The 13,565-nt window shown below is 45.0% G+C and overlaps 1 protein-coding gene across 1 annotated transcript in view; it reads right to left on the reverse strand.

The window, feature by feature from the left end:
* LOC308225011 (6-phosphofructo-2-kinase/fructose-2,6-bisphosphatase 4) overlaps nucleotides 1–4,908 on the reverse strand; it is a gene marked incomplete at both ends in the record, with an annotated part of 26,889 nt that extends 21,981 nt beyond the window's left edge. The window contains one exon of the mRNA XM_080625457.1: nucleotides 4,803–4,908. Coding sequence (XP_080481583.1) covers nucleotides 4,803–4,908 — 106 coding nt within the window. The remainder of the gene's footprint in view (nucleotides 1–4,802) is intronic.
* Between the last annotated feature and the right edge of the window lie 8,657 nt (nucleotides 4,909–13,565).

A 13,565-nucleotide genomic window follows, 5' to 3' on the forward strand; every position in this document is an offset into this window, starting at 1 on the left:
AGTAAAACAGATTCCCTGCACACCTAAAGGAGGAATACCACTCATTCCCAATGATGCTAAACACTCTGCTTTACATACCTCCATAGCCCTGTAAACAACACTACATAGTACATGGTGCAACAGCACATACCACCCTTTAGTGCTTGTCTCCAACAAGGAGGAAGCCAGCTCACAATCTAAAATTTGGCTGTTTTAACAACACACACAAGACTCAGCACAGCAGAGAGTGTTCTGTTTGCTTCCTTACAAGGCCTGATTTTGTTCATTAGCTCAGTGAGAAAGTCAACAAAACACCTCAGAACAAAACGCCAAGTTCTGAGGATGTAACAAATATTCAAACATTTAACATAATTTTATCACCTTTCACTTTATCTGACTGAGCCACAGCTTTCTCAACAAAATGCTGCCAGCACTCACTGCCAGCGGGGAGAAGCGCTCATTCCAACCACAGTATTTAAAGGATCTGTGTATCAAAACTTACCCCTTCCTTTGAAGAAATGTATGCAATTCTGACATGAGGAAATGGAAAAAAAACCCAAACACACCACAAGTTACACAAATCTAACTCCTGGACTGAAAATGAAAAAAGCCTCTCTAGTTAGTATTTTCTCAATAGCACACTTCTCAGTTCCCCTTTCCACAGCACCTCATCACTCACTTTGTATGAAAAGCAACTTACAGCATAAAAATAGTCATATAGGAACAAGTTGCTGAGCCAAGGCAGACTCCTAAGTGCAGATTTCTCTCAATTCCTTACTGCTGGATTGCCTGGTTTACCTCCAGAAATGTCTCTACACAACCTAGTCTCGAGAAAACAAACTCATTTTTTAATGCTGCTTCACATATGTAAGTCCTATGCATGTGCTACCAACATGGATTTTGCTAGAGGAACATACACACTCAGAACAGCAAACCAAAACTTACATGGTTGTACGCCATCAGCTGCTAAAGATGCTCTATGACTTTACTCATTCTTCTTCTCTAAAATGTATTTGTAATATATGCATGTAAGATTGCATGTTTATAAACAGCAGCATCAAAAAGAACTGTTTGTTGCATCACCTCACTCAGAGGGAACACACAAAAAACATGCCCAAAATACCAATCAGTGAAGGAAAATGGCCAAGTGATGAAGTGCATTAAAATCAAGTACTGCAATTTAAGCAAAGTCATTTTCGCAGCTAAGTATTTCTTCTATACTACTGAGCAACACAGCATGTTGCAGCTCAGGAGTACAGTTATGACTGCCTACCCTTCTGAAGTTAAGACTTAACAGTCAAGGAAAAGAAGAAACAACACGCTCATTTCTTGCCTCTTAAGTCTCCATTGTGAAATAATGCAAGATCCAGACAGTTGAGAAACAAACTGCAACACTGAACAACCTCTATCAGCTGTGCAGCATTTCTCCAGCCCACGAAACTCTTGTGAAATCAGAGACAAGAGTTGGTATTTCTCAAGTTCTCCTGACATGTTATCGGCTGTCCCTTCCACCCAAAATGAGATTTTGTCTTTTCCTTCTCTGCGTTAAATTTTTAAGTCAATTTTTAAGGTCAGATGCTTTTTGTGTCGAACTGCCACAGTTTGCCATCCGAAGTTTACAGAGGATTCTTGCTGTTTCTGTGGCCGTCGACCCAAGGCATGTTTTCCAAAATCACTGTACTATTTAGAGGCTTATGCACAAACATCTTTAAGCCAACACAATCACCCTTCCAAATAAGGCCAGCACTACATGTTTTCTCCTGTCATCCAATTTAACTACCGTTAATCCATTTTTTCCTGTTGATTATAATCATTCACCCTTCTTGGCATCCCCCAGGGACAAATTCCCCATCCTGCTGTTCTTCCTGAAGAACACCCTGCTCCTCTACCTGAAGTCCATTATCTTGCAATTCGTCTCTCTTCTTTTTGTCCAAATCACCAGTTTCTAACATCACCTTGGTACAAGGGATTCAGAATTTGTATTTGTTCTCTAGCCAGCCTCGTGCCACCAGCTGCTCTCAGCAGCTCCGCCATCCACTTGCTCCAAGTTACCATTTGCTTCCTACAGCTTTGATGCCAACAGCGATGCCCCATCATACACCCTGATCCTCAGGCTACAGCTGGGTATTGTCCTCACCTCATTCACTTTCTCCATCTCCAGTTCCTAGGGCTGTGAGCACAAATACACATAAGCAGCGTGAGCTCAAAGGGTAGCGTTCTTTAGGGCAAGATAATAATTTGGTCTTTTATTTTTTTAACCTGATGTACATTCATATGCTGTACAAACATGAAACAAAAATTGTTAGAATGACCAAATTCCAGCAGCTTTAGGGAAGCAAAGCCGTTAACAGCAGCGTGCGGGGAAATGTTTAACTACAGGAAGTTCACTATTTATCTCTCTCTATAAACATCCTCTGATAGGCTCCTTAAACAACTTTCACTGTATCACACTTTAGTACTTATTTTTTATGTCCATATTTGTAGCCCACTGCTTGATTCATAAAGCTTGAAGCCATCTGATATCCAATGCCAAGAGCAGCTTTAATGCAACCTATTTACAGACAAAACCTTTCACAAAAAGCCACACCAGGCAAGTGGCAGTTATTAACAAAAACACTTCTATTGCCTACAAGTCTTACTTTGGAAGGTCATTTAAAAGTTACCTTCGTCTTACTGGTCTCACCAGCTGTAAAAGCTCAGTAGGCCACACACGGCCAGAACTCCTTGAAGACCTCGTAAAGCACAGAATAAAAGAACTAGCTCTTCAAAGCCCTCTGACAGCTAAACCCTAGCACAGGTTTCTTCTTCCCCAGGTAATTACAGCTGCTATAGCATTTAGAAACTCAGACTAAAACCAGCTAACACAGGTAAGTCCCTTTGGAGATGGATCTGCCAAGTCCTCAACTAGAAGCATGTACGATTATGCTCACCCACCTTCTAAAAAGCTAAAATAAGACTAAAAGTAGTGCACATCTGCACACAGGTCATCAGGATGAATAAGGAAATAAACCAAACCTAAGGAGACTGAAAGAGTTCATCTTGCTTAGGCCAGAAAGTCAGAAGACATCAGGAGCAGAGTGCTACCTTCACTGCTTCCACTGGAAAGCTGCTCTTGAGGACAAGAAATCCTCTTCCAACTTGAGCTTATGTTTTTTTGAACAATAATATTTAACAGAGCTACCTGCAGCAGCAGAGACCTGGAATGGGTCAACCCAACACTGCCCCACATCACCCAGCCTGGGCAGTCCATCCTGTGCTGTCTCAGTGCTGCTACAGGACCCATGGGTCACACTGGTACATGAGAACATGGGATGTCATACGATACATGGAAATCTGAGGAGAAAGGGCTTCACAGTACCCTTGCTCAGGAAAAATTAGAGAGCATTCCATTTGCTGAAACAAGATACACGGTTTTATCAAGGAAGAATAAGTTCTGCTCCTCTCTAGGCTGTCTGTAATTATTATGGATCACAAATGACTGTAGGCACATTAGGGTAGAGCTGCAAGAGCAAACGCGTGCAAAAGGATTGATAAAAATTGTATTTTCAAATCTGTTTTTCAAGGAGAAAGGTTTTTCAATTATAAGGGGTCCTGGGTACCAAAATAGAGAATCTAAAAAGAATCTTCAAAAAATTAAAATTGATATACATGGTTTTAGTTATAGTCAAGAGAAGCTAAATAATTCTGCCAAGATGACTCTGTCACCAGTTTACATATGACCAATACACTATTTTGTTCCTATGGGGTTTTTTTCGGTGTATCTGTGCCACATTAAGGCTAAAGCAAAGCGCTCTCCTTAGCGTGTTCACAAAAGCCATTACACACACCTTCTGACTTCCCATTCCAGCATTCATCTCCTCTCAACACCTGCTGGTTTTCAGATGCTGGAGTGGTTCAGTTCACACAGAAACACACGCCTGCTTCCCCAGCTCAAACCAAAGCAACTTGGGCTTTGTGTTTAGCAAGTGCTGGACCAAAGCAAGGCCACCGCCGAGAGGCAGCAGCGCAGGGCCGCCTGCTATACCCGCAGAGCCCTCCGCTCGCTGTCAGCGCAGCCTCTTTGCATGACAAATAAGAACAATTCCACCCCACAAAGCCGCTTTTGTCTGCAGCACCGCCGTGTACCGAACCTCGCTTATTTAAGTAAGGCAGCAAAAAAAGAGGAAATAACCACGTGAGGCAAAGTTTGGTAATAAACTATGGTTTACAGACGCCACAGCCTTAGTCTGCAGAGGCTGATGACTTGGCTGGCTGCACCTCAAAATAAGGAAAGCCATTAACTCGTACAACAGATGGCCCGGTACAGCACTGGCCTTAAAAGAAAGGAATTCAAAATACAGTGACATTTTTAGGCCTCCCTTCAGGAAGAACACACTGACTACAAACGCTCCTTGGAACCAGAGCCTCGTACAAACCAGAAGCTACCGGACAAGACCCTGTTCCCAGCGCAGTTCTGTCCCCTTCCGCCGGGCGCAGCTCCAGCAGCTCCGGCGTTTTCTGCCTTCCCGTTGCGAGCGATACCCCGCGGCCGCCCCACCTCCGTTCACCGTCTCCGCACATCACTCGGGAAGGGGGAACCATTAAACGAGTCGTTCGCACCGGACGCGCGTCCAAACCCCAGCGGTAACGGCGGCGGAGCCCTCCCGCCTCTGCCCACTCCCCTCGCACCCCGACCCCGCTGAAAGGGCATCGCCCCCGGAAGGGGCTCCGCGGGGCCCGGCTCTCCCGCTGCGGCCCAACCGACCGTGGGGATGAGGGGCGGCCGCCCGCGGGGCTCCGACAGCGCGGCCCGGGCAGACCCCACCCGCCGCCGCCTTGCTCACCGCCGCGCTGGGCGCTGTGCCCCGCCGGCAGCCCGTTGTCGTAGGGCTCCCATGTCTTCTGCAGCGGGTTCTGCGTGAGCTCCCGGGCCGGCGACGCCGCCGCCATCCTCGCCCGCCTCTCGGCTCCCACTGCAGTGGCGGCGGGCGGGGCCGCACCGCCCTCAGCGCGGCGGGGGCGCGGCCGGGCACGGGCAACCCCGGCCCCGCGGCTGCCCCGGGGGTAACGGGCGGCCCCGCCCCAGGACGCCCGGGGCAGCGCTGGGCCCTGGTCCTTCATGGACGTTCCCCCGGCCCCGGGGGCAGCGGCCCGGTGATTGTCACATCGGGTCTGCAGCTGCCTCGCAAGGGCCACTTCTTAAAGCCCTGAAAATACACGTTCAGGGAGCAGACAGTGTCTGTTGGGAAGTCATGCACTGAATGAGTTATTCCTCCAATTAACTGTTTTAGCCTGAAGGCTAAACTAATATCGATGCAGAAAGCCATAAATAAACAATGGGTTTCTAACGCCTCGTTTAGCTTAATAATTCACGAATGACACTGAAGATCCTGCGCTGCAGTAAGAGCAGCGGCATGGCCAAACACCGCACCCGCTGCCGCGTCTCCACGTCACCTCTATCGGCTTTACAGCCGAGGGAACCCGGTTCTTTACTGGGCTGAGCAAAGTCCCAGAAAGCTCCGTATTCCGCTGTTACACACAGCTCTGTGTGCTTTACAGACGTTCAATGCAGCAACTGAAATACGGCAGAAGCGCAATACACGTTTTTATTATTATTCACTCTATTAATACTGGTCTAAATACAGGAGAAGGTCAGTACATACATACATCTTTTTATACCAGTTTGACTGAGCATCTGAAGGTCACTTTTAGCTCTTCCATTACAAGAGAAAATCAGTGCCAAGATATTTAGTGAGACACTCCTGGGGCAAGTTAACACTGTTTTTCCAAACCCTGTTTGCTTGACCTGCCCTTCCCTCCTTTCAAAGCCCATTTCCTTCTCCTCAGGACTAATTACAGCTCTCAGCTGTAGGCGCCTGCACTCTGCTTTTCCCTAGCATTTTTGACTTGATTTTGGGTCGATACCAAAGCAGGGAGGGGCAGCTCAGTGGTAGGAGTCACATTATGAGGGTCAGAAAACTAGGAGCAGAGAGATGGAGTTTTTGATCACTTAAAAGCTTCTTCATTTTTTCTAATTGGTATGTATTTGCTTCCAACAGTTGCCAAAAGAGCTGCAAAGCAGGAACAGTTTAACCTGTGGTCCAGGTTAACCTCAGAAGCCCACCTCCTGTGCACACACAGTACATTGCACAAGCAGATGGCTGACTTCAGGGGACAGCCCAGAGTCAGGATGTAAGCACCACAGCATCCCAATCCCACTGAGGTACGTGCCACCAGGGTCCAGCTTTCTTAGTAGTGCCTCCAGTAGAGCCAGGCAAGCCCACAACACATGTAATAGTAACACAAATATGTCATTAACAGGAGTGCCAATTCACAAAACACACTTCTCAGGCTTGTTCTATGCAAATTTAATGGAAAATGCCTAAAGTGGCCACCACTGATTACAATATTTAATCAAGGTCCTCTTATTCTCTGTCCCTCCAGCAATTACTTTCCAATGTGCTAAAATGCATCCTAGGGGGCTCCTTTTCAAAACTTCCTTACTCTGACCCACTCCCATTCTTTTCTCTCCAACCTCTTCGTTTCTTCTTTCCCCTGAATTTTGTTTCTTATTTCTCACAAATCCCCTTCCACTTTTCTACGCTTACTTCCTGGCAAATTTCTGGGACTTTGTGGCTTTTCCCACAAATCAATCCGCTTATTTTTGGTCCTAAGAAGTGCCCGACCAGGTAGGTATGATTATTTTCTCTCTTATATTCTCTGACACACCCGAAACAATACCTTGCCCACTGAGCCTGCTAATGACTATAAAAATATGCTTTACACAGCAGGCACTGAATGCTTATGAGCTTGCCTTGCATGTCGAGCTAACAGTTTAGGGTGTGCTATTTGTCGTAAAGCTAGCCACTGTGGAAGACTTCTTAATGATTATACATAGACAAGACACACAAAACAAGAAACATAAATGCTTCGTCCATCTCCGGCCACTCTCCTCACGGAGAACACGGAACGCAGATCAGGACTCCACACTCGCTTCATAGCTATGCCACGTCTCAGTCACACAAAACACACATGGGATCCCACAGACACACTGACACGGTGGTTCCGCTTACCCTTCTCCTGCTTCCCACAGGAAGGGTCCGTCCTGGCTCCCAAAACTTGGGATGCGGCAAAAACCAGGACTCACCCGGCCGCTCTATCGGTCGACAAGTCCCCAACCTGCTTGCAAGCCCTACCTGCCAAGGTACTCTGCAGAGGCAAAACATGGAGAGGAAAGGCAGATTTGGAAAATGAACTTGCTGCATAGGAACAGAGCGTGCTGAGTCAAGTGATAGTTTGATACTTACTCTTTTCAAGCTTCTGACTGACAAGTCAGAAGACTCCTCGGGTTTAATGCATAAAGCAAGTGGTAATTATTTCTGAGATGAGGAGAAATAGATACTGAATCGAGGCTTCTGCTTGATCATACACAAACCCTACTTTGCATCAGTAAATACATAACTATATAATAGAAGATCCACAATAGATGCAAGTCACTTTCACATATAATTTCCCTAGTAAAGATACCACTTTACAGTCTGACAGCCTATAAAACACCCATAAACCACCCAGCTTCTCTGCCTCCTGTCTTTCCACCATCGCTCCAGCAACACCAGCTCACTTATTCTTGGAATAAGGATGACTTCTCAGTCCTCCAGCTGCCTGTGCCCACACCACACTGAGCACAGCAGCTACAGCTCATGAAAACCCAGTTCGCAGGCCCTTCTGCAGCGCAGAAGACACCCGTAAAACGACTGAAGGACACATTCACAGCCCCAGGTCACGTCGAGGTTAAACCGCAGCCGGCAGCAAGTGCCACACAGACCGGAGGTTCCCACCGCATTCACTCAGCACCGCTGCGGCTGCGCGCTTCCCGGGTACCGGGCAGAGCGTCCCGCGCCCGCCAGGGGGCGTCCTGGCACCGCCCGCGGGCACTCCGCGGGCGCGCAGGCCGCAGGCCTCTTGCCCCCCGCGGTCACAGCTCTGTTTAGGGTCACAGCTCCCACAACTGACTGCGCTGTGAGCACCGTGCCACGAGATGCCAGAGCACAGCAGAGCTGGGGCTGAAATGCACCAGCCTCTGGCTTTTAAACGCACACGAGTGAGAGGCTACAGAAAGCTCCTTTCCAACCCAAATCGTTCTGAGATTCTAAAAACAAATTATCGGGGCAAAGTCCATACTCGGAGCTAAATATCTCCATTTCTCTATAGATATTAACACCAACAAATCATATTTCATCATTAACCTAATCTCCCATTTCTCTAAAGCAATTCTCTTTCTACTATGCCATGAGGTAATTTTTTTAACGCTGCATTATCAGCTGCTTACTGCCCATTTTGAGAAAACCAGTAGTACCTGATCTCTACACACACAACTGGCAATAAATAGCTGGCAAAAAAACCCTAAATCCAGATGTGCCCTATTGCAACAGGTAGGCTACTGTTCTAGCTACAAGGAACAAACAGGAATTACTTTAAAACACACCATCTTAAAATAGGTATCTACATTTCCTACATATTGCAGCGTAGAGAGGAGGAGAGATCAGAGTTGGGGTCTTTACTCCCCTTTAAGGCAGCATAGAGAAAGCTGTATCCTCCCCCTCCAGCTTCCCACTGCTCCAGAAGATTTCAGCCACACAGGACAACACACGCCCAGTTTCAGTACAATTTAAGGAGGCACAGAAGAACACAGGACATGCAAAGATCTGCATGTTATTTGAGGAATAGACACATACATCTTACATATCCAGCTTTAACATCCAACCAACACTCCCCAACACAGACTAGATGGCTCAGACCAGCTAACATCACAGTTATGTGATGTTATGTATATACAGAGTTATATATACACATACACATTTGTATAGAGCATACAGGACAATCCCTATTGAACTTATAACTGCTATTCTATTTTAATGAAGAAAAAGACGTCAAGTATACCTTCAGCAGGCTCGTGGCAGTCCTTCATTGACCAACAGCTCTGCAGCTGGAAGCATCACCCGAGGACAGCCACTGACACCTAGCTAATATACAAGGCAGTTACGACACTGCAAGCCAATTAGAAGAGACAGTGACCAAACACACAACTATGCTTCACCTTTTTGTTCACAAGTAACAACACCCCAACATTTCAAAACTGGAAATGTGGTAGAATGGAAGAGGTTTCTCTCTGCACACCTTCTGGGCTGCAGTGCTGATGGTTTTGTTTTGACCAGGCATTTGTTACCATGCTCTTACACGGTGAAAAGCTGCAGCTTTGGGTCATGACAGCATCCAAAGCTGCAGCTGCACTGTTTCCACTCTCATGACCAAACCTGCTGCAGAGCAGATGGAACAGCTGGCCTGTTCAATCACAACTCTCACTACACTAGCACCTCAGCAGGGGCCACACTGCTCCCTCCCCAGGGTAATTCCCATATTCCTGAAGTATACAGATCAAGCGTGGCAGGTTTTTCCTCAGTGTGGAAGAGGAGTCCTTAGCAATCTGCCTAAAACACAACACCCCTCTGCTAGGCATGCTGTCACCTTGGTAAGGCAAGTACTAGCTCAACTTTGCTCAGTTGCTAAGAAGCCTAAAGGAAGCTGCACTAGCAGCCAAAAAGGTGGCTCTTCCTCCCTGTCTGTTGTGCAGCTCCTGGATAATGACGAAGACTATATTTTGGGAACAGTCATTCTGAAGAAGAGATCCCTTGCAAGTTAAAAACTTCTCAGACAGCTTCCCACAAAGAATAGATTAAGTTCTTTCCTGCAAAGAGCTGTGCAAGCACAATGAGCAATCAAGGAAGAGGGATGCAATTCTATATTAGCAGAATGACATACATTGATTCATACCTTCTCAGTGCAGTTTCCCAGGACTTTGTTACGTCAGCTTCTTAATGAAGACTTCCTGTCTCCTCAAGAGGCCTATGGTTTCTCCTCAACCAGAAGTACCATCCTTTTTGTTTTCACACAGTCCAATATCCCAGGAGTCAATGCAACAAAAATGACAAATAGCCCACTAAGTCCCCAGAAATTCCAAGCATCCCACGTGGCAAGTTCAGCAGGTTCCCCATACCATCTCTACAGGTCCTTGACTCCAAACCAGCTGAAATCAGGAGGTCCATGACTTGCAATATATGGCCCTAGCACCTACTCCATTTCTTCTCAGCAGCAAATACACTTATTACTGGCACCATCCACTCCATATCCCATTTGCTATCACTGCCTAAGGGAACAAGTTCCAGTCGCCTTGAAGTAGTTTGCTACTTCAAAGATGCAAAGCCATTAAGAATTCAGAACTAAAAGAGAATCTTCCATCAGCAATACACCTTCAGCCTTCAGAAGTTGTAAGAGTTCATTTTACTATTAGATTTCCTGGCTACAGATCAATCTACCAAGGAGACTGAGGAAAAAACACCAACATACATAATGGTGCTTTATATGAGAATAAGCTACTACTAAGAGCAAGAAATCTCTTCAATACTAATTGGGGAACAGATTTAAACAACATCTGAGATCAACACAGCACAGCTTAATCTTAAGGAGTGTCTCTAGTACCTAAGTAATATTCCTTGCATAGATAAGGAAAGTAATTCATCCAAATGGAAAATGTTGGTATAAAGTAAGGAAAAAAGCAAGTTCCCATCTATTCTAACAACCATCAACACATCTGATACGAGGGAAGATCTGACAGGGTTTACGCGCTCACCACATTTCTTTGGCTGGAGACAGGGCTAATACCCACACTCATTTGCATTCATTATATTTTCCTCATCGTCTACTGTGATAGCTATTCATCATGCATGCAAAACCGTGATGTAGCCCTCACAGCAGTGTTTATGTGCAGCTTGATTCCTGCACAGTTATGTTTTCAAAGCCATGATGACCTAACAATCAGGAAACAAGTACTAGCTATAAGGTTTTTATTGTAAGAATTGTACCAATAAAGTCTTGGATAGCTTTGTACACATCCCACGTGCTGTATTATATGCATATAAAACCTATCAATCTAAGGTTATTTGGGAAGATACATGTATTACACATACACAGTAGTGTCAACTAGATAAAAAATACACCTTGCTACACTGTCTCTGCTCTTTCGTTATCTTTATGTGAACCATTTCTGAAAGCATGGCCATTCAAAGTACTTTTATGATTTCTTTTATTATATAAACACGTTAGTTAAGTGTTTATTAACATTTCAGAGGAAATAATTGCTCATTCTAAACATAGGAGAAACCTAACGTCTGGAAATAAACCCTATCAATGAGACGCCATTGTTCTCATGGAAGGAAATTTCCTGTGTTAAGTCTAACATGAGGCATAGATTTAAGGCTGGTCTGCAGCAACTGTATTCTTTAAATCTGAAGGGTAAATCAGTAATTCTCTACACCTCCAGCCCATGCAACCACCTCCCACCTTTACCTCTGAAGGAACACTGAAATTATTTGCTTGAAAAATAGGCCAGATCCTCAGGTGGTGCTTCCAGGTGTTGCTTAAATCTATTCCCATCATCACAAATGAAGCAACATTTTAAATCTTCCTGTTATGATGCAACATAAAGGAAAGATGACATCCATTATTCATGTTTTCTGAGAGCAACCCAGTGTTAAAAAACCCTTTGTAGCTTACTGTATACCAGGAACTTCAAACTACTTTACATAAAGGGGCATGTGCTTCTGAGAAGTGCAGAAAGAGCAGGTTCATTTTAATTGCATTTGCACAAACTGTCCATTTACATTCACTGCTCTACAGGGTAACTGAAAATACTGAGTTTCCAAGATGGAAGTCTGCTAAGGACAGACGTTCCTACACATTGTTCTGGTAGTGTGTGACATTGTTACTACAGCAACAGCACGTACAGCCCTGCACAGCCTCTGGACGGCTGCTGTGTGTATATCCTGATACACTCTCCCCTTTCTTGGAAGTGTGATACAAGCAGCAAGTCCAGTTCTGCATCACTGCACCAGTTACCTGTAATCTGTGACACAACCCAGGAACACCATGGCTTGATAAAACTGTAACATTTCAAAGAGAAGGAAAAGCAAAAACATACTTGCATCCATTAGGATGTTTGTACCCCCGACCCTGCATAAACACAATCTCTACGAAGCAGTTTGAAAGTGCCTTTATCACCTTAAAACTCTCTATTCCTTTCTGGTCACATAAGCATATCAGAAAAACCTTTCCAATTCAAAGTTTGGGTTTGCTGTATGAGTAAGAGAATAATTAAAAGGAGCACAAGGAAAGGATTAGCAACTTTATATAGAAGAGAGGACCCTTCCCCAGGCTGAAAGGCTTATGAATTATGCTCACTTACTGCTAGTTTTACATTAGATATTTTAACATTTATGATGAACACATATCCTCCTTTATTCAGCTAGGATGCTGTGAATACCACTTGTTCATAACAGCTAGATCTAGGCTGCTAAACACGAACAGCAAAACAAGGGCAGTTGCCTTCTCAGTGTGGAACTAAAATACTTCACGCCACCTTAAAACCAAACACTATCGACTGACTTCAGAAGCAGAATTCCTCAGAACAGCCACTTCAAAGGAAAACATCTGTAAAAAATTACTATTTGCATTAGGACAGCTGTCTGATGAGCCAGAAAAGGAGACATATATTGACAACAAAGACTATGCAGAATTTGCATGTGATCCAAATGCATGAAGTAAACCAAATGAATTATTAAAACAACCACGAAGGCTTTGGGATGAAGCTACCTACCAGGTGGCAGCATTTTGAAAGATGAGATAAAGAAAACTTACGATAAAGAAACTTTGGAAGCACTACCCAGGGCCTGGGGCTTGAAATAATGAATCACTACTAATGGAGAAATTAAAGAGAAAAAGGCAAGGAGGAAGACAGCCACTGGACTGAGTGACAAACCGTGTCGGGGTGTACAGTGCATCTGTGAGTCACCAGCACATAATAGAAGCTGAAGCCACGTGAATGCCTGAAATAGGGCATGGGGAGACAAGAGCAAGACAAGGTCAAACTGTGGGAGGAGGAGGAGGAAAGACAGGGAAGAGGGGAAGAGTATGATGAAGGAACAAACACTAGTGACTGTGCAGAGAGGTCACTGAGAACATGAACAGAACAGGGGTCTCCAAACATTCCAGTGATGTAAATAACATGTAGAGAGACAGTCCAAAGGGGACTCATGACAAGAAAGGCTGAGGTAGAGGTTGTACAACCTCGCCTTCTAAGAGGGCCTAAATTCGGCTGAGAGCTAGAAGTTAAAGATGTGACACAGTATAGTATTTTCAGCATATATTACCATACGGGTAAGCAGATCATTAAGGACAAAGCCCATGGCCACGGAAGCAAGAGCAAATGAGTTAACTGGGCAGTGACTGGGCTGAAAGTCCTCTACATGCACCTGCAGTTATACCTGGTTTCATGCATGTCCCATAGGCAATGGAGGCAGGACAGGAGGTTTTTTGAAAGTAAAGAATAAATCCCTCCGGAAAGCCAGCATGGAAAACTGACACTGACACAGACACAAAGAGGAAAATAACCTTGCAGTGTACGTGACACCAGCTGCCTCTGGAAATGTTCTTAGGCTTTCTGATACAGAGCATATTCATCCAAATAAAAACACAAGCAAAGCAGAACAAAGCTT

The sequence above is a fragment of the Psittacula echo genome (genome assembly GCF_963264785.1).
Source record: "Psittacula echo genome assembly, chromosome: 9".
NCBI classification, from domain to species: Eukaryota; Metazoa; Chordata; class Aves; order Psittaciformes; family Psittacidae; genus Psittacula; species Psittacula echo.